Source organism: Myxocyprinus asiaticus, chromosome 12, assembly GCF_019703515.2.
Source record: "Myxocyprinus asiaticus isolate MX2 ecotype Aquarium Trade chromosome 12, UBuf_Myxa_2, whole genome shotgun sequence".
Lineage (NCBI taxonomy): Eukaryota > Metazoa > Chordata > Actinopteri > Cypriniformes > Catostomidae > Myxocyprinus > Myxocyprinus asiaticus.
The window spans coordinates 38587107-38609783 of record NC_059355.1 but is presented as its reverse complement, the minus strand read 5'-3'; the positions used below and the strand labels follow the sequence as shown (position 1 = coordinate 38609783).

Genomic DNA, 22677 nt, shown 5'->3' with positions numbered 1-22677 from the left:
CCTTTTACTCCATCTCTTAGGTGCTTTAACTGCATAACTTTAAATGAACCTATTGGGAAATTCTTCCACCACCTCTATTATGCTACATTATGCTGCAGCCTTGTGTAAATAGAGTCTGAAAAGCTAAAGAATAGGGGTCAAAGTAATGTTTGATTGTAATGTTGGTTGCTTTCATTACACTAGGTGTAGGTGCAGTTTGTCTTTGTAAGTATAAAACAAGGTTAAAACATTCTAAAGTTACACCAGGAATGAAAAATTAATTAACTGGAATTATGTCAAGTAAAACCATTCATTTACTTTAAAGACCCCATTAAATGGATTGACGAACAATATCCTTTCTCAAGTCGACGTATTTCCTATTGAAACAGGAATTTGGAACGGAACATAGGCATTTAGCCAAATAGATATTAGATTACACCTCAGCCTGAAACCATAATTTGCTATTTTTTATTTCTAGCCTGCTGCAAGTGGTAAGAGGAGGGAACAAAAATTGCTAATTGGTAATCGCCCCTGCAAACAAGATGAGTCACCAATCTTTTTGGTCCATTTTCCCAGAAGAAAAAGACTGTGGGGGGAATTCACTAAGAATTAATTGTGTCTGGTTAAAGCGCCGTTTATTTGCATGCGCTGGTTTAGCACCCGATTCAATTACGGATTTATGCTGAAAAGGCAACAATGCAAACGCACCCACAAAATCTGTGCATGGCAAAATTCTTCAAATCTAGAAGGTCGATTCTGAAACGCGCTATATAGCGGAGGATGCAGCAGACCCACAGTGATCAAACTGGAAGTTGGCATGTTTCCGAGAGTTCCAATACCCTAGGATCGGCCACATTATGCCAACTCCCTGACAAGCTCCAGCATGTGAACTTCCTTTGTGGCACAACCAAAAGTGTGATGCGTCAGCAGCATTAGAGACCCTGGCTTGAATCCTGCATTGAAACCATGAAGTATTTGCGTTTGCATAATCAGTGATGAGCACAATTTTACCCTCAAACTTGACAGTTTTACTCCACTGATGGTTAGGTTTAGTTTTGGGGTATTATGGGTATTACAGCCTGTACAGCTGAAACCAACTCACTTCACAACTCTCTTTTTGTGCCCCTCCGTGGACAATCCACCCTGAAAATGGAGCTCCTGCTTAAACTAGATTGCGGGTGGTTAGAGAATAAGACGCAGGTTTTTGCGCTGAAATACTACATGCAAAAGTGGCGCAACTGCTCAGTGAATTTGTCCTTCGTCAAATTTTATGTGTACACTAGCATGTAAATGGCCTTTAAAGCTAAGACGAAAAGCCACAAAACTCATATTTTGATTCTCTTTAAAGTGTCTGCTTTAAGTTGTTTTTGTCTGTTAGAGTCCATGATGAGCTCGGGGCATTACAACCTTCATTATACTTCTGTTCGTTTGTGCCCACTGTCATATATCCTTATTTCTCCTTATGTCTTTCTCTTTCACTCATTCTCTCTCTCTCTCACTCTCTCGCTTTTACTTATTGTTAGTCTTAGCCCTAATTAATCCTGTCCTCTTTTAAAAATCTCTTTCGACTGAAGCATTTTACCGAACAAAAATCCTGAAGTTTGGCTAACAATCCCACTGGACCCAATTTAGAAACTAATTCAAGTAAATGTGATTTAAGAGGCTTTCCAAGGAAAGGTATGCTTCGGCTTTGTTGAGATTTCAAACCAGTTGGAGTGGCTGGAAGTAAACCAGGTTTTCCTGAACTGGAAGATCTCCCTCACATATCAAATAGAAGACCTGTTATTGCCAAAATAGTGTTTCTTGACTATTCGATAATATACAATTGTGAAAAACATCATGTTGATTTGGATTTAATAAGTTTTATAAGGAACCCAAAAATCACCACATAGTCAACTACTGTCTACGACACCATTCATTATTCGAATTATTCTATGTTCAATCAAGGTATGAAAAGGTCTTCATTGCTTTTTCAATTCTCACCATTCTATTTATTGTCATACAGGTGCATCTCAATAAATTAGAATGTCGTGGAAAAGTTCATTTATTTCAGTAATTCCACTCAAATTGTGAAACTCGTGTATTAAATAAATTCAGTGCACACAGACTGAAGTAGTTTAAGTCTTTGGTTCTTTTAATTGTGATGATTTTGGCTCACATTTAACAAAAACCCACCAATTCACTATCTCAAAAAATTAGAATATGGTGACATGCCAATCAGCTAATCAACTCAAAACACCTGCAAAGGTTTCCTGAGCCTTCAAAATGGTCTCTCAGTTTGGTTCACTAGGCTACACAATCATGGGGAAGACTGCTGATCTGACAGTTGTCCAGAAGACAATCATTGACACCCTTCACAAGGAGGGTAAGCCACAAACATTCATTGCCAAAGAAGCTGGCTGTTCACAGAGTGCTGAATCCAAGCATGTTAACAGAAAGTTGAGTGGAAGGAAAAAGTGTGGAAGAAAAAGATGCACAACCAACCGAGAGAACCGCAGCCTTATGAGGATTGTCAAGCAAAATCGATTCAAGAATTTGGGTGAACTTCACAAGGAATGGACTGAGGCTGGGGTCCAGGCATCAAGAGCCACCACACACAGACATGTCAAGGAATTTGGCTACAGTTGTCGTATTCCTCTTGTTAAGCCACTCCTGAACCACAGACAACGTCAGAGGCGTCTTACCTGGGCTAAGGAGAAGAAGAACTGGACTGTTGCCCAGTGTTCCAAAGTCCTCTTTTCAGATGAGAGCAGGTTTTGTATTTCATTTGGAAACCAAGGTCCTAGAGTCTGGAGGAAGGGTGGAGAAGCTCATAGCCCAAGTTGCTTGAAGTCCAGTGTTAAGTTTCCACAGTCTGTGATGATTTGGGGTGCAATGTCATCTGCTGGTGTTGGTCCATTGTGTTTTTTGAAAACCAAAGTCACTGCACCCGTTTACCAAGAAATTTTGGAGCACTTCAGGCTTCCTTCTGCTGACCAGCTTTTTAAAGATGCTGATTTCATTTTCCAGCAGGATTTGGCACCTGCCCACACTGCCAAAGGACCAAAAGTTGGTTAAATGACCATGGTGTTGGTGTGCTTGACTGGCCAGCAAACTCACCAGACCTGAACCCCATAGAGAATCTATGGGGTATTGTCAAGAGGAAAATGAGAAACAAGAGACCAAAAAATGCAGATGAGCTGAAGGCCACTGTCAAAGAAACCTGGGCTTCCATACCACCTCAGCAGTGCCACAAACTGATCACCTCCATGCCACGCCGAATTGAGGCAGTAATTAAAGCAAAAGGAGCCCCTACCAAGTATTGAGTACATATACAGCAAATGAACATACTTTCCAGAAGGCCAACAATTCACTAAAAATGTTTTTTTTATTGGTCTTATGATGTATTCTAATTTTTGAGATAGTGAATTGGTGGGTTTTTGTTAAATGTGAGCAAAATTATCACAATTAAAAGAACCAAAGACTTAAACTACTTCAGTCTGTGTGCATTGAATTTATTTAATACACGAGTTTCACAATTTGAGTTGAATTACTGAAATAAATGAACTTTTCCACGACATTCTAATTTATTGAGATGCACCTGTACACAGATTACACTGGTAAATGATCAAAGTGTCTCATTTTCCATGTCTAATCTCTTGTGTCAATCTCTCATGGTGGCACACACTGTCTTAGGCAGGCTAGGATCTGTCTAGGGCTGAAACCGATAATGACAATAGGGTGAGTTATTAAGGCTAGGAAAGTGATTAGGAAAAGTGGGTAGAGCTGGTGAATTAGGGACATTCTCACAACATCACATTGTGGTCCCAAGTGACCATTCTCAGATGTGACAATTATCTTTTAGTGGGTGTCATCCAAGCTGTGAATAGAGCTAATTCCAGTGTCAGAGCACTCCAGAGCAGCAAGGGTACACTGTGCACAAAGTGAAGGACAAGTACAGGCAAATTTACCAGGACCGGAAAGCCCAAAAAGGTGCCCTTTTGGGTTGTTAAAAGGTTTCTCACATACTCTGGCTGAAAGGTTATAATTAGCTGTGGTGAGTCGTACTTGGTTGAGAGGAAGCTGCTGCCTAACATGTAAGTTTTAAAAGGGGAAGGTTTAGATGATTTTAAGTAGCAACTACATGATGGCTTAAAGTACTGTGACAAAAGTCTGCATTTAAGCAATACTGCAGAGGTTATGTTTGTTATGCATGTAACCCCTTTATTGCAGCTAAATTAACAATATAGCACAGCCTTAATTGCTATTCTGTTTTTTTTTTAAAGTATAACCTACTTAAAAATATATAAAGGACACATTTTTAAGCAAATTTTTTTAAGTCCTTAATGATTTGAGAAGACTTTCGGTTCCATTTAACGGTTCTTAAATGTGCATTCTTCCGCCGATGTGAACGGGACACTGTGTTTAAATACTCTGACAGTGTTTCCAACGCTACTGTTCAGCGGCACTGCAACAAATGTCTCTTATGAGTCTGCTCATGTGAATCTACAGCTCACAACATACAACACAACCAGTATAGTTCAATTCCAGAACAAATGACTCTTATGGGTGGGTTCATTTGAATTGCTCTACACGAAACACATAACGACCAGTGTGGTCCAATTCCTGAACAAATTTATTTTGAGTCGGTTCATTTGAATCTACAACGCAAAACATAAAGCATGGCCAGGGCTGCGTTTCCCAAAAGCATCGCAAGCTCAAGTTGATTGTAGAGACCATTGGCTCCAGTGGTTTCTACAATCTATTTAAGCTTATGATGCTTTTGTGAAACGTAGCCCAGTGTAGTCCAATTCCAGAATAAATTACTCTTATAAGTCAATTATTTTGAATCTATAGCACAAAACGTTCAACTTAACAATTGGAGTCTGATTCCTGAACAAATGAGGGCACTATTCCCAAATATTTCTGCCACAAAATTACTAAAACAATCGTAAATGGAACTGTTAATGAACCAGAATCATTAAGAGGATTAGGAACCAGAATCGCTAAACTACTTACGATTCCCATCCCTTCTCTGGCCACGTCCACACTGATTTAAGTTTGAAACCTCCATTTTCAATATCGAAAATCGTTTTCGAAAGTCTAAATTTTCAGCAGAGGAAAACCTCTTTCTAATGTGGAGGAGATGCGTTTGCGTAGCAAAATCAATGCTTTTTCAAACTAAACGTATTAGTGTGGATGTAGCCTCAGACTGCATGTACCTGAGAAGATAAACAATCTAAAAAAAAACATTTAATACGCCTTAATGTGCTTCTAGATGTGCTTCATGTTCCATTATCCATACGTATTTTGTGGTTTGCATAGCTGCGTAACCTTCTACCTTGACCTGAGGTTTATTACTGTTATGAACCGATCATTCTTTTAGGCTTCTTAGGTATGATTCATTACATCTGAATGGGATTCAGGCATATTTATGGGATGAGCAAATTTAAGGTGTGTTGCGGCACCTAATAGGTTTTGAAAAGGTCTTCCCCCCTCTGCTTCTCTCTTCTGCCGGAGTGGATCCCCACAATGAGTGGAAAGCTGAAGCCTAATTGAGGTGCCAAATCTAATATGTTGAGATGGGCCGTATGAGATAGGGATCATTTCTCTCCATCTAAAACAATACTGGCAGTGAGGGAGCAGAGGTCTTATTCACTGCCGTTTTAAAAGAAATTGGGCAGCATAGAATTATTGCCAAGTTCTATTCTAGTTTAAATAGCCAGTTTAAGACTGGCACATGATGTCAATACTCATTACGATTCAGTGATTTATTTGTTCCTTTTAAAGCATTTTTGACATTTTTTGCAAGTGATTGCAGTCGTGACCCTCTTAAATGACACCTTACTAAAGGATCAGAGCCTCTTGCCAAAATGTTTTTATAGAATGTTAGACTTGAGTGCACTTTCATTATAGTCTGTCCATTTTTCTTCTTTCTGTCATAAAAGTTATCCTTCATCCCTCTCTGTTCTTTTTGTTGCCTTTCACACTTTCAACTTGAAACAATTTGTCCATTTTTTTTAAAACATACTGTGTGGATATGTTTACTTCTTTAGAAAATGTAATGTTTTACGAACAGCAGAAACACTACCAGCACTTGTAGCAATTGTAAATGTAAATAACTGCTCTGAGCCTTTGCCCTTTTGAACATATTAGTGAAGTGACCACTAAACTCACTTCAGTGTCTATTTTTGTTTTTAGGAATTTCTTTTTTCTTTCCAGGTGAATCAAAGTTGTTTACCAGAGTCCCACCTTTAAATCTGAGTTAAATGTTTGAAATCTCTTTGGAGGCCTTTTTTAAATTTATTTGGCACAAATGCAGCCGCATGGGGTTGTTTTAGCTCATATTTAGCTCTTTGGCAATTATAACTCTCACCTGGTGTGTCACGATAACAGCACAGCTTCTTGCAATTATACTGCTGTTAGTAAATGACTAGAACCCTCTGGTGCTGAGACATGCCATTAAAGAATCCCCAAAGGCTAAATCAGCTAACAGCAGGACTTTAAGCAGTCATTTAATATTCTTTAATTTTATATTCTCTCCATTTCTGAAATGTCTCTTTGTTTTCTTATTTATTATCTGTTTATTATGGGAATTTATGTTCGCTTATAATTGTTCCAATTGTTATAGAGCAATCTACAATAGTTGCTGAAGAAGTAAGGATATAGAATCTCATTCATTTGGGCAATATAAGGTTTTCCTTGTGTAGGACTGCTGTAAGACCCCGAACTTCACCCAAGAATGAAATTCTGTCATCATGTACTCAAACATCATGTTGTTCCAATTCTGTATGACTGTCTTTCTTCCATGGAACACAAATGGAAATGTTTAGCAAAATGTTAGCTTTAGTCATTATTCACTTTCATTGCATCTTTTTTCATACAATGAAAGTGAATAGTGACTGAGGCTAACATTCTGCCTAACATCACTAGTGTTCAGTGGAGGAAAAAAGTTAGATTTGTAACATGAGGGTGAGTAAAAGATGACAGAACTTTCATTTTTGGGCAAACTATCCCTTATTCTAAGGGGTATTGTCTTTGTGAGGATTTTTGTGTTAATATACTTTATTTTCCTGGTGAAGATTTTAGGCCCGAGTCAAGCTCAGTGATCAAGGAGGTGGTTGAAGAGAGCAGGGACGTGATGGAAGCCTCAACCCCATTGCTGGAGAGCTCTCAGCAAGCACTGGGCAAAGAAGAGGGTCAAAGTGAGGATGGGGACCAGGGAGGCAAGGGATCAAGTGAGTCTGTAGGCAGTGGTTCTTCCTTCGAAGAGCTTGACATGGAAATGGAAGAGGAGAAGGAGGACAAAAAGAATGAAGACCTGGTAGAAGAGGAGGAAGATCGTAATGGACAGGAGAAGATAGAAGGAGAAACAGTGGGGAACAGGGAGGAGTAAGGGATAAAGTGTATTAGATGGAACGTAGGTGAATGATGAGTGTTTGTGTATGCATGTGCATATATGTGAGTGTGGTTTCAAAAAGAGGAAAAGAGTTTGTGTGTGTCTTTAAATCATCAAAGGCTTTGTTGTCTCCGTAAGTTTTTTTAATGTTTGAAATTAACATCCCTAAATACGTGGAACATTTCTTCCCTGTAATCACAATAAACAATTATTCCTTTCATAACTTTTTATTAAATACTTAATGAAACACACATTATTCTTTCGCTTTGTATTTATTTCTGAAAAAACAATTATATGTTGCTTTCACTATTGTCTTTATTTCACACAGTACTCATGGAATGCATGTAGCCAGAAAGTAAATAATGTGCATTCTGAAAAAAAGGCAACACCATTAAGTCTAATAAACAGCTTAATCAGACCTTTATCTTAAACATGTTTAACAGATAATGTATTCAGTTGTGTTTGATTCAAAACAGGAATAATTAACTGCAAGTGTTTTATGGATTCTGTTGCATTCGAATAGAACTGAAAAGAGTGGAATAACAGGGAAATACAGCTGGTATTTTATTATTTGCAATTCAAGTGTCTTACACCATTTTTGTGCTTCCTGCATGCAATTGATTATCTATTGGTTGTTAGGAAAAAGTCAGTTGTACAAACAAAGAGATTAAGTATTTAAATTTTTTTCAAGTATAACAAAATATTTTTCTCTTCCTCTACTATGTATTTTTCTATTTACATTTTTTTTTCTGTAATAACTTCTTATATCCCAACCAAAAGAAATGGTTTAGCATAAGGATTATTTTTGTTTTGGGTAATATTTTTCTGATAATGTGTCAGAATGTATCATGCAGTTATTTCTTCTTTTGATACTAACTGTTAATGTCTCTGACAACAGTCAGCAGGTCAGTTGATCAGGCTTTTCACAATGTAATTCTGCATTCTTAAAGTATAAAGTATGTGTACAGCAAATGTGTGTTTGAGTGTTTGCTTTAAAGTGCTACATGCTATTGCACCCGTTTTACTGAAGCAAACTTTTCTTTGAGGAAAAGTAAAATTTTAACTTTTCTCCCAAAAAATAAAAATACTTCCAACCAAATGCTGAATCACCAGAACCAATTACAACATTATTTACAATAAGTCTCTATTTGTTAACATTAATTAATGCATTAGGTGTGATGAACTAACATTGACTTTTTACATTATATGTATGTAATAATTTTAATTGTTCATGTTGTTTTTTGATTCATAATGCATTCATGGAATGTTCAAGGTTTAATACATTTTAATTTAATGCTTATTTCCACAAAAGATCATTTTAACCTTTATTTAAAAAAAGCAAAAACAAAAGCAAAATGCTTGGTTACATTGAGGCACTTACAGTGGAAATGGAGCTGGTCCATAAATGCTAAATACACTCCGTTTCAAAAGTATGGCTACAAGAAATAAACATTATATGTGTTTATATGATTTTAGTGTGATAAAATTGCTTACCTTTACTGTAATAATTTATAGCCAATATTTCAATTCAGTTGCCATGACAACAGAACCCTGTAGTCTCGGTATTGGATATAATGTTACACAGATAAGGTTAGTAATTGGTCTTCTCACACTAAAATTGTGTTAACATGTATAATGTTCATGTCTTGTTGCTATACTTTAAAAACAATGTATACTTTAGTGTTTATGAACTGGCTCCATTCATTTCCAATGTAAGTGCCTTACTGTACCTGCTATATATATATATATATATATATATATATATATATATATATATATATATATATATATATATATATATATATATATAAATGAGGGACGAGTCAAAATTATTTTTTATTGATAATTAACATTATGCCTCAATTGCTGTTGATTGATCTTAACTATTGGTGAACCTGAAATATTCCTTTAACTAAGGTTAATGTATAAAATGTTCAATATATATATACAGTATATAAAAAATAATTAGTGTATGTAGAAATTAACAAATATTAATAAATGATGTAAAAGTATTGTTCATTGTTAGTTCATATTAGATATTTTGACAACTAATGTATTGAATGCAACCTTTCTATAAAGTGTTACAATTTTGTTTTTTGTTTTTTTATCTATTAACTTGCTAATTATTACAAAAGGCAGACACTAAAAGTGTTTTTTCATTGCCACGTGCTGGTCTTAATGCATGCTCAAGAAGCACTGATTGGTAAGAGTATAGTGTCCCACTAACCATTTCCAGTATACACTAGGAACCCCTTCTGTCTAATTCTCCTCCTTTGTGATGTAGCAATTTCCTCTGATCTTCTCTTTGGTTATTATGTGAGTGTTTGTCTTTGAAAATAAAAATCAATGTAAGTGCAATTTCTGAAGAGCTCCAGCTGGTTCTAAATCTTTTGAACACTTTGCCACAGGATTGCAGTGAGCTCATTGAAGGAGGACTCAGTGAAGGAGGAGCATTGAAATGACCTAGTGTTTATCTCTCAGAGGAGTTCTGGTTATCCAGCTGCCTTTACAACCTCAGACACTGACAGATATTACTGTACACAAGTGTTTGGCATGAAATATTGCGCTATAGTGTGGACATGTGAGGCAAGAAGTTTTCGATCCTGATGTACTTGATCCTGCTTTGACTTCTTTTGGAACTGTTTTCGTTGACGGAGCAAAAATAAACAAAAGTATCTGCATGGCCGTATTGTCTTTTGAAGACTGCAAACAGTCGTGCCTTTGCTGACCGACAATTGATGACGCTCTAGTCTCCAACCGACAGAAAGCGAATGATAAGTCTCTCACAAGTTCTAAAACATTAATATGCCAAGATTGGATGTCAACACACAATCTATGTTCGCTTTGAGTACATCCTCTCGGGAGCTCGTGCTCTCTCGCGCGCTTCCCGCTCGTGCCATGTAAGAACTTGTCCATCGACCCGAATAGGACATTGATCATATGATGTGTGATTGTGACAAGCCAACATATCGGCGTCACAAGCCAATTAAACAAAATCGACAATATCTGACGTATTTGGGCACATTTACACATTCTCCATCTCGCAGGGCTAACGGAGCAGATTGGGGGAAATTTCTGTTACCATTCGCAATAGTTCATCATAGCGCAATTATGCGTTCGGTGATCACTTTTGTTACCATATGCAGTTTATAGACGACATTTCTATGTCAGTGGCCACTACATTATAAACTCAAGGATCCTGAATGCCTACTTAATGCTTTGTTTCATCTGAAGAAATCTGCCGGGGAGTCGATATTTTGAGCTGACTGTGTCTGGTGTACACATCTTCGACCAGAGGTTTCACCATTTCGGTCTTCAAATCAGCGCAAATCTTTTTTAGAATCATGAATTGGCATTTCTAATTGATTTTAGAAAAGTGCATTGAAAAAAAAAAGTTGACTTTTAATTTTAGCAATTATATTGAGTTAACATATTGCAATACTTCAAAAAATATATAAAAAAATAAAAAAATAAAGTTCATTGGCATAGTGGAGCGAGCATTCTTTTGCATTTTATGATAATACAGTCTCGAGGAATTCAATGACGCGCGCTCCGCCTTTTCAGTACCATAGACAGTTCCAGGCGCGCACAGCGTCTCAGTGGCGCGCGCTCCATGCAAACTTCACCCACTGAATGAAACCTGAATTCCATTGCTGGGATTCAGCAATATGTTTTAAATACAGCAATAGAATAACACGAAACTTTCACCAAGGATACGAAGACAAATACAAGGACCTTCACCCGGTGTCTTGACGGCTATCCGCCTCGAATGTGTCGATGTGAGGTAAACTGGACAGGACAGGTAAGAATGTTATCATTTGAAACTAATCTGATGATAAAAGTGACATGTTAGATTTCTGGATATCGTTAAGTAGCCTATGGCAAACGTTACATATCATCGTGGAAATAAAGAGACACATTTAGCATTGTTATTACAATGTATTAATAACATGCTTTGTACTGACACCTGACACAATCAAGGATTTTCAAGAAATGTTCGCTTTAAATTAGAATGCAATGCGCAGTTTTCCATTTGCACAAGAATCGTAGAAAATCAGCTGGCTTGTGAAGCATCTGATCAGATAAACAATCGCACAGGTAACAACATCTCATTACATATCTGGGCTGTGTCTGTAAACACATCTCTGTGGAAGAATATGGAAGGTATGTTATGCCACGGAGTATTTTAGCTTTAATTTCCTTAAATCATAGCTTGTTGCTGCATGTTCAACAGTTTTGTAAAGTGCAAGTCTTTCAATAATTTTTAACTAGCTTCAGATTAAGTCTGTTGACTGTTTACGTTACGAACACTCTTAAAACTACAATAAAGTTGCTTACGGTTTTAATACATTCATTTTCATTCAAGACGTCAGCCCTTTCTGGAACTTCGTGAAACACGATGACGTTTTACATTTGTGACGTGTTCTATAATGATGCACCTTAATAATTAGACTTGTTTGATATAAATGAATCAAACAAATGTTGCAGTGTGAAGATAACACGATGCCTTTTGTTCACATGCTAACTTGTTTAGTTGTTTTTCAACCCAGGTGTGAAGCGAGTGGTGACTATATTACAAAATGTGTTAATTCGTTTTGTTGAACATTTTATCCATTATTTTGATTCTTGACCGTTCTCTAAAATATTCGATATCATTTTCTTTTTTATGTAGAAAACAAGCTTTAAATTGGCATAATGTGCGGTTTTGACCACGTCAGCGAGGACATAAGTAACATCGTGTCGATTGATTCGCTTTCTTGCCGCTATTTATGTGAACTGTATTAAAAATGAATGCATTGAATAACAATGCAATTAAAACGCAAAGAAAAACAAGTCGTTTCGTATGTATTTGTGCTGGGGCTTTTTGGCGAGCATGACAGGCTGCGCTTTTAAAATCACAAAGTGGAGAACAACCGTTAGGCTGGTCAGTTTAAATAATTCAAGCTCGCGCCGCACATGCTCTTATCTTTTGCTATGAGGATTTGCTGCGAGGCGAATCGCGCGACGCACAAAGTCTCTCCACAGACCTAATGGAACCACTTCACCTGTGTAGCAGCCGCACAACGAGGGCAGCTGCCCAAAGCTAAACAGGTAAAGAGATATGAGTTCGAGAAAGAGAGATAAATGGAAGCCAATCCTTCAAGTCTCATTGCTCCAGCTAAGTGAAGACGCCATTGTGAGCGTGTCGAAGCTAAAAGTGCACCCTTCTGCAAGTAACACGGCATAGAATATTGATTATGCAGTAAAACTCAGAATGGCTAATACAGAGTTCACCTAATGTCTATAACCTGGACAACAAGCTCTTTGGTGAAGAAAACAGACAGGAGAAGGCAGCTTTTAAGTTGTTCACGGCGGCAGGAAAAGTCACAGACTCTGACAAGCCTTTGTGGCGGGAATGTGTTTCCCGCGTGCGTGATGGATAGGTTACAGTGATGAAGACAGTTAAAGTAATTGCGTTGTAAATAAATGAGTATTAGGCCTACAAGAAATCAGTGTAAGAAAGCAATTCTGTGAAAACAGTCTAGATTTAGGATGTGTCAGCAACCATAACTTAGTACCAGGTCAATTTGAAAATCCATCGCAAAATCCAGGGTTTGTACACCAACTGGATGTGTTTTTTTCTCTTTAAAGTCAACATGAAAGCAAAATTGACCCTTTTTACTTTCTAATCTACAGTGTATTCCTGTTCTTATAGTGCATGATTGATCATTGCTTGTTATTTCAAAGAAAAAATATGTTTGCCTCCTTAATTCTGGTGCCCACCTGTGCAGAATGCTCCACAAATTTCCACAGAATTCAGAAGTTCTACACACAGAAAACACAGGCAAATTCTGTTTGGGCTCGATCAAAATTAAATAACTTGTTCGGCTTCTGAAACAACATTCCGTTTCGGCTCACTTCACCAACCCCTGTTATCCTATTGGATAATGTTAACCAATAGTCTGACTGCAAACTCATCTGGCTGCATTCTGGTGTATTCAATCCAATCAATTCCTGATGGAAAAAATCCTGCTTTACTTTTTTCTCATTAAATATCCTATTTCACTTGGAAATGTGTTTAATATTGACGTAAAGCTACACTGTAGATGTTATGCTTGTAGCAACATGATCACACAGGAAGTTGGCATGTTGTTTCCGAAAGTTCCTGTACCCTAGGATCGGACACATAATGCCGACTCATTGACAAGCGGCATCTTCCATCAGATATTTTTGCATTTGGCTCAAGTGAGTTTACCTTCTCTTGTGGTGTGACCAGATGTGCTTTGCCTCAGCAGCGTGTTGAAACTTGGAAGTAATTGTGTTAGAATAACCAGTGATGAGCGCGAATAGGAGGTTACATTTTTCCATCTAACAATACATTTTTACTCTACTGATGGTTAGGTTAACGTTTGGGGGTTTGGGTTGGGGGGTTCAGTGTATAAAAATGCATTCCCTGCTGTGCACTGTATTACATATTGTACAGCTGATAACAACTCGCTTCACAACTCACTTTTGGTGCCCCTCCATGGAAATTTCACACCGAAAATGGAGCTCACACGTGCCCATACGGTAAGCACACTTTTTTCACTTTTATCAAGACATAGTAAAAGTTCAAGAAAAGCCTAAGTGTCTTACACTGTGCATAAAAGCACAACATTTCCATTCATAATTCATGTCATTTTAAAGGTGCAGTATGTAAGATTCAGAAACCCTTGTTATTAATGACACCTGTGGCCGTTAAGTGAACTGCAGCCTGTTGCTTGTGATCGTGCACACACTGTATACGGACGCAAGCGAGCATGACTCCATAGGGAAGCGAGACTGAATGTGATTCACTGGCATCATGATCACAGATGAGGTAGCATAATTACAATTACACAGTTACGATTGTTTTACTACAAACTTTGAGACTGCATATTATATTTGACTCTCCAGTGCTGGAACAGGGCTTAAACAAAGTGTGGATATAGGTCTGACTATGTGAGACTGTAGTTTGAAGTAATCACTTTTCTTTGCATGATACATCGACTGCATTTATATGATAGCCTGTGTCGGCATTATCTAGCTAGCCAGCTTTATCAATAGCTGTTAGCTAAATTTGGTGGATGATGACAGTAGCTGTTTATAAAATAGACTGTACATTATAAATATGTTGACACAATTCAGTATTGATGTGATTCCATCACAACTGTCATTTTGATATATCGATGCACTATTGTTTTATAATAGTAGATTGTATATATTTTCTGTATAACCAAGTTACGTTACACTAATGAATGGAGCTTTTTGCATTATATTGAACATTGTCTAGCATTCATGTCATGTGTTATCGTAGTTTACCTTGCTGAATAATTACAGATTAACATTATGTCAGTTACTGTGAATCAGCATACCTGACTTTTATTGTAAAGAGAAGATCGTTGAAATTATTTGAAAGTTACGAAGCAAGGTAGCTTGCAATTCGTCAGCGTTAGCAGGCAAGATCAAGTTAGCTAAAATTACACAGATCAATCCTTATGGCACTATATTTCACATGCTTTGCAGTTATGTAAGCTTACCTGTCCAATAAGAAGAATGCCAATTCAGGGTCGGTTTTTATCCCCAAAACCAAACGAAGGTCCCTCCAGGAATCAAATGCCCTGTCGATGTTCACTCTAGTTTTCGCTCGACCACGATCACGTTCCCGCTTAGCCAGACGGGATTTTTTTTTGGCTTACTCGGAGTTTGTGTAGGAGTAGGTGTTGTGCTTGGAGCCAGACGTTTGCTGGATTCCATCTCTAAGATAACGTTACCTAGTGTTGCAGTTTGTTGACGCTGTTGAATAGCGGCAGAGGCAAGCTCTCGGGAGCGCGCATAAATGTCACATCCTTTGGATTTTCCTGGCAAAAGCGACCCGCTCCCTTCGCATGAAAATCAGTCTACAGGCTTTAATAGGCAACCTAGGAAGTCCGGGAAGGGCTCATTTTTTAAGTTGCATTACAAGCCGTTCACACATTGGCAAAAAAAAGGTGAATATTACATGAAAAATTTTACATATTGCACCTTTAACTGTATGGTCTTCAGTCATTTTTAAACATTCATAAATTGGGGATCATGTGCATACCTATAAACTTGCCTTCATGCAGTTCACCCCTTTCTCTCCTTGTTGAAAGCGATTGACTCACATGCCAAAATGAACAAATAATATGCCTTGTCTTGTTCAGTCAGTCAGTAGATCCTAGTTCACAAACAAAATGAGTGATTTATTCATTTCGGACACGAACGAATATACAAGTACATTGAATTCGTTCAGGAATGAGGCATCTCATCTCGTTCAGACTCAAATGACCGACTCGACTGCTTCAGTGAAGGGGTGTATTTGTTCAGTCGGTCAAACCAATGATATGCTCCTTCACACCCCAGACTCTAATGCTATTGGCTGGAGCATGAAATGCCACCAAAGCAGTCTCGCACTTCAAACTCAGCTCATTGGCTTCAAAAGGGAGAGACATCAGTGAACGAGAAATATGAGTCAGTGTATGGAGGTGAATAAGAATGATTCATTCACTTAAAAGATTTGTTTAAAAAGACTGATTCACTCACGTGCGAAACATCACTACAGTCTGCTTGTGGAGCATTGTCATTCTCAGTCCTGCAGTCACAATAGGACAAAAGGCATAACAGTTGAGCCAGTGTTTTTTTCTTCTTCAGATATCTATCTAATCACATTTTTGTTCCAGATAATCACAGATCATTTAATTAATGTATCACTTGATTAACAGCTGTGGTTGTATGAAATGAGGCATCTTAATATCATCTAAAATCATAAGAAAGTTTAGTTTTATTCATATAACCCTATGGACAAATTGGAAACTCTGAATGATGAATAGGCTATATCCAGCTTTTACATTACCATATGGTTAATGGTACATTTTTATGGCATTTAACGGGTCACCCAAAATAGCTAAGATCATTGATTAAACATTGAATGAACATTGATTTTGCTCATTACTTTTAACATTGATCTTTGCAATAATTTACACTGATTAGTAGCAGAGCAGTTTTATGCATTCCAATTTGTGAACATCAACTGAACTTTATCCCTTGAGGGGGAAATTTCTTTGTGAATAATACATTAATTTCCACTATGGCTGTCTATGGAAATGCAGAAAAATGCTATGATCCTCAGGAATGCATCTAGCACATTCCATAGCAGATGGTGTGTGTTCCTTGTCAAGCACCAGATAAAAGACTTTCAAAGAAACTGTGAGACTGTGTAGATCCCATGAGAGACTCACACACAGAGCCAGAAGAATATGTGTCTTTTGTGGACATGTGCAATAGTGCACATGATATATCTGTGTATGTCAAAAGGAGACAATGGGATATATACAGTACATGTACTGTAAATAATAATAAAGAAATGGCAAATCCTGAGACATAAAGGTAGACTGTGGCATTTCATCACAGTAGGTCTGTATGTTGTGTACTTTTTACGACAGGGAGAAATGGAACATGTGCAAGTTTACTCACACTCCCAAGAGTATGTGTCAGATAAATACATAATGTGACATATTAGGCTCGCACTTATGTGTTTAAAGGCATAAGGGAAACCCTGTATGCATCGGTTCACAGGTCTCCAGTGATTGGGATATGAATTATGTACAGGTCTAGAGTGGGAGGGGAGAGACCATAAAGAACGCAAAAGCTAGATCTCAGCACGACTTGCAAAAGCTAGATCTCTTTTTCTTGGTAAAAGACAGTAATTAGAGAAAGCGAGAGAATAATTATGGATTGTTATATTAAATGAAGGCTTGTCCAACTTTCAAAACCATACAGTAGCAGTGGCATTGCGAGGGGATTTTGGGGGCTTAAGCCGCTGATGTATTGTCCCAAGCCCCTGGTCTTTTTTGAAGATTCACACACATTTCACTTTTTTTTTGTGACTTTCTCTTTTGGCACTTTTACACTGCACATTATGGTTCGACTCGACTCTGCTCGCTTTACTTTTCTGAGCTTGCTTTTCCACTGCAGTTTAGTGTCGCCTCAACGTGGGTGGGATTATAGGCTGATCGTCACAGTTGCGCCGCCTCTACTGCCATGACGTCATCTTAAACGTGACACAAACATTACTGACCATAAACAATAACACGACCGCTATCTGTTAGCTACTAGCTCATTGAGCTGCATAAAGCAGTTGTTGCATGGTGATTTTACACAAATGTAACAGTTAAATTGGCCTGGTTGTTTTAGAAGCAAGCTTTCCAGTAGCTGGTCAACTAAATAAAGTGAAGCTTTCAAGCAGAATATAGAGTTAACGTAACAAAATATACCATCCTCCATCGTGGACTCCAACAACGCCAAGTCCAGGGCACTCTCCTTCCCATTGCTCGCCAGTCTATTGCCATAGATAGCGTCCATTTGGTCGAACAACTTCCACTTTCTTCTGTTTGAACCACTCCGGCTGTTGTGGTCCTTGATGGTTCAACTTTTCCCTACATTGTTGGTAGGTCCGGTGGTAGCCATGTGTGGGCAACAGCTGAGACACTTCCTGAAAGACTTTTTTGTTTTGCGTCGTTTCGTTTGTCGCTAACGAGAGGAACGTCTGCACCTCATTTATTGACCACGGCGTGGTTATGCACACAGCCATTTCTTTGTACAATTCGAAAGTCGCGTGAACAAATTATATTGCTGTTGCTTTTGCTAACTTTAAATCTAGCGTGTTGATGTCCCGTGTCTCAAATCCATTGACGCTGGTAGTGACGATTCTCTCTGACCAATCAGTGATCTGCAGGGTTTTGACATCACATTTAGTATCAGCTCGGCTTGCTTGGAACCTCGACCGAGGTGGTACTAAAAAAGTACTAGGTACCAGGTACTATCCACAGTGGAAAACCCCCAAAAAGTGAGCAGAGTCGAGTCGAGTCGAGTCAAGCTGTACCGTGCAGTGGAAAAGCCCCATTTGTTCGCCTAGTAGTCTGTCTGTCTGTCTGTCTGTGATGAAAAACAGGATGTGCTGTCCTTGGTTAATTACTGCTTGAGTGTTCATTCAGTTCACCACAGAAACAAGCAGTTGGCGGAGGCGTTGGCTGGGTTTAAAGCCTGTGCATTTATATCCAGTTGCTGAACACTACCTATTCCAGCCAGCAGGGCGTAGAAAGAGGGTAATGACTTATACAAACAATAAGAGTACTAGGAGTCATAATTGTTTGTTCAAAATGTTAAAAATGCAATAAATGCAGAATGTTAAAGTTACTGGCATAGTAGTATACACTATGGTAGCGTCCGAAACCAGGAAAATGCTGACTCTGGAAGCTGTATACAGTGGTAGGAAGGAACCAAGGCACGTTCGAATCCAATGTTCACTTCACATCCTGTCAACTGAGATATCTTCTTCTGATCGATTTTTGAAGGTAGCATAGATGCATCCTTCACTGCCTATGAAATCCTACAATCCTGCCTGCACGGTTCCACAGCAGTTGAGCTGAAGAAAAAAAAAAGAGGTGGTGGATAGCCAATTTGTGTATAAAATGTACGTTTTTATTGACTTTTTCCAAATTTTGATTCCATTTCTAGTGAGAAAGAAGTATTGTAGTTATTAAATATACACTTGGTTATTGCCAAAACTCTCTTGATTTTGTTCTAGATTATTAGACCATTCAGTCCAACCAAACCACAAAGTTACATGACACCAGATGGCATAAATCAGTTGCTGGAATCCTAGCAACGATGTGACGTTATACTGCCTCAGTGGCAGTGGCGTGTAAAGACCTCAGCAGGAACAGGGGCGAAAGAATAAAAAAAGGGCACTGTTTATATATATATATATATATATATATATATATATATATATATATATATATATATATATATATATATATATATTTATTTATGTATATATTTTTAAAGAGTAGCACTAATATATACTTAACTTATTCTTTGCTTTTTGAGTATTTAAGCATTTTTTTTTTGTATTATAAACATAATTATTTCCATTATTACCTTTTTGTCAAATAATAGCCTATTATGTTTCAGACATGGTCTGTGATAATCTCATTTTTTTGACATGTGTCATAGTAAAACCATAGTATTTTTTTTAAGTATTTTGGAGTACTATGACAGTATCATGAAATATGAATATAATCATTCAGTACCATGGTATTACCCTGGTAACGGCACGGTGTCTTTTATTTTTTATTTTTATAGGGCTCTAATCTTTTTCTTGTCTCATCACTCTTTCACTTCTCTCATCTCTGCACTCTCACTTTGTAATTTTATCTCTGCTGCTTCCATTCTGACCTCATCACCATGGTTTTGAAAGGGAAGCCCACATGTCCAAAAATGGTAATTCCATGGTATTTTTCTGAAAGTGATTAGTCTGCTAGTTTAAACAAAACCAAACTGGCTTTGCCTGAATCAGACATCTCCTTCAGTTACTGGCAGTATTCTATAAAAGACGTATTACATTTCTGTCACTGAAAAAGATGTAGCCACTCCCATTATAATTAATAAAGCTGTCTACACTGAAGGTGTGCCATGTGATGTTGGAAATGCAGTAGCAATTGAGCATTAATCTGTTGATGAACAACACATACACAGAGTGGACATTTTATCTGACCTGTGTTGGTTTGCATTTATAGTTCTGCATTGGTGTGTCTGCGTCATTCTGTGAGTATACAACCAAAATACTAACTATTTGTTTCATAAACAAACAAAAGCAATGCACGCAATGTAAATTCTGTATTCAAAAGTATTAAATTATTGTAGCATCAAAAATGAGTTCAAAGTATGTAAACTTGTTTAGTTACATATTATTTATTACACTGTGTAACAAATGTTTTTTTTCTTTTTTTTTTTCTGGGTAGTAAGTGTTATTTCCTAATTGCTTATGCCTCAAAAGTATAGAAAATGGCTATTATTCCCCACAAACTTTGCTTTTGTGACCAGGACAGTGATATTTTGATATTTACCTATTTCCAATGAGAAAACAGGTTAATTTGAGTCTTTTCGTTCACATAAAGTCAGAAAAAAACAACATATGAATCCAAAATAACATGTATTTATACTAAAGTAATATTCAAAGCCGTGCTGGTCCATAATGGTAACAAGTACCCGTCTCTTCCCCTGGCTCACTCGGTGCACCTCAAAGAGGATTACAACAGCATCAAGACCTTGCTGGACACCTTGAAGTATGATGATTACGGCTGGTAGACTTCAAAATGGTGGCATTTTTTTATGTGTCTCCAAGGCAGTTTTACCAAGTTTCCCTGCTATCTTTGCCTTTGGGACAGCAGGGACACCAAGGCGCACTACCACAGGCGAGACTGGCCACAGTGGACCGAGTTCTCTGTGGGGAGGAAGAACGTCAAGTGGGAGCCACTGGTGGACCCCCAGAAGGTGCTGATGCCACCACTGCACATCAAATTGGGCCTTATGAAACAATTTGGCAGCCTTCAAGTACCTTCAAGACTTCTTCCCTAAGCTGTCTGAGGCAAAGGTCAAAGACGGTGTCTTCGTCGGACCACAGATAAAGAATTTTGGATTCATATGTTGTTTTTTCTGACTTTATGTAAACGAAAAGACACAAATTCGCCTGTTTTCTCATTGGAATTAGGTACATTTCAAAATATCACTGTCCTGGTCACAAAAACATGTTTCATTTTGTAACTGTGCTATCTCTTCATCTTTTCCACAATCGATTTCACAGTGGTAAGTGGGGGAATTTAATTGGCAGCATTTTAATTGCTGTTTCCTGTCTTTCTCGTGCTGCACTAGATGGATATCATTTAAATTTCTGCCACTTTATATTTTATGATCTCATAATAAGGTCCCTATATGAAAAGGTAAGCACACTCTTTCTTTTAAAATCTAATATTTACCTACTAATGCTTTAAGAACAATTTAGATAAAGATAACAATAAATATTTTAAGTTCAGAAATAATTGCTACTTCAAAGTTACACTCTATGGCCACATCCAGTCCTTCTTCAGACTGATCTCACTGTGAATTCAGTAGCAGTTGATCAAAAAGATCTGCTGCTGAAATCGGTCTGTGCTTACCACACACACACAAAAAAAAGAAATTACTGCCCACTTTACCCCCCTAACCCAAAACCCAATCCTAAACCTTACCATCAGTGGATTAAAAGTTAATTTTAGAGGGAAAATGCAATCTCCGAAACGTGCTGACCATTGTTTATGTGAACACGATTATTCCTGGTTCCCACAGGACCAGAAAATGTCTCTTGTAGGTTGATCACACAAAACGCAATAGGTAGCGCTGTAGGGAAGCACATTTGAATTTATGCAAAGATATTTAATGGGGGGTGGCGTTTGGCAGTAATTCAGCAGAATGGGGTTGATTTTAGGTTATCTGAACTTTTCTGAACTCACGTGTCGATTTCACATGTGATCATGTTGCGTTCTTCACTGTGGTGCCAAATTAAACTTGAAAAAAGTCTGAGAGACTGGGTGCAATCCATTAGAAAGTGTTACTAATACGCCCGATTCCAGGGTTACTCAACCCTCATTTTGTAGGCTATGAGGGAATAGGGATCACAAAATATCATGGTTTAGAACTCAGTCCAGCATAATACAAGTTCACTTGAAGAAAGGAAATAAGCCTTCCACAATGTTGGTCATTTGTCCTGAACCAGGGGCGTGTGGAACCAATTTTTTTTCCCACATTGTTTAAGGATTAAGGGCAAATAGAACACCAGCCAATACCATTAACATTTTTGTAATTTTTTGTTTGTTAAAGGATTTATTAAAACCAATTCTGTCTCTTAAATACATTTAGTCATACAAACAACCAGTCAATAATAAAAACATAGTCACACCAAAGTCTCATGTTTATATTTTTTTAACACTGCTTGACACACAATTATACAGTATCATATACAGGATTTCTTTCATTGGTTAATACTGGCTGTTGTTCAGATATTATTACTTCTTATAACCTTTTTATAACTTTAATAATTAACAAACGTTCGGTTAACACTTCAAGTGATCACAGGCACAGAGATGCAGATTTTATATACCCAAGTAAAATGCTTTTGATTAAAACCAGCTCCTTGACTGAATTCTGGAAATGGCAGAATCTAGAACAAAAGACGTGCCTCGCTTATGATATAGGACCTGTGATGCTCTCCCCTGTAAATAGTAAAAAATCAATTTACGGAGGTAACTTTATTATTCATAATATGATTCATATTTGGAAACAAGCCAAAACCTACTTCAGTGTGAAGACATTATCCTTTTTACTTCCCATAGCAGACAACCTTTTCCACCATCTATGCTGGACAGTGGCTTTAAAAATTGGAGAGATGTTGGTATTTGTTCCATTGGTGACCTGTATTTTAA

General features: G+C 37.7%; 2 protein-coding genes across 4 annotated transcripts in view; both read left to right on the top strand.

Annotated features, from left to right (window-relative positions):
* Positions 1–8125, top strand: part of LOC127448626 (testis-expressed protein 264 homolog) — a 115649-nt gene extending 107524 nt beyond the window's left edge. The window contains exon 4 of the mRNA XM_051711299.1: positions 7041–8125. Coding sequence (XP_051567259.1) covers positions 7041–7354 — 314 coding nt within the window. The 3' untranslated portion in view covers positions 7355–8125. The remainder of the gene's footprint in view (positions 1–7040) is intronic.
* Positions 8126–10938: 2813 nt separating this feature from the next.
* Positions 10939–22677, top strand: part of grm2a (glutamate receptor, metabotropic 2a) — a 105376-nt gene continuing 93637 nt past the window's right edge. The window contains exon 1 of one of the 3 annotated variants that reach the window (XM_051711283.1): positions 10939–11159. The gene's annotated coding sequence lies outside the window, so the exon portion shown is untranslated. Of the gene's footprint in view, positions 11160–13779; positions 13907–21031; positions 21160–22677 lie in introns of those variants that run through there. The other 2 variants (XM_051711284.1, XM_051711285.1) reach the window with 2 other exon arrangements.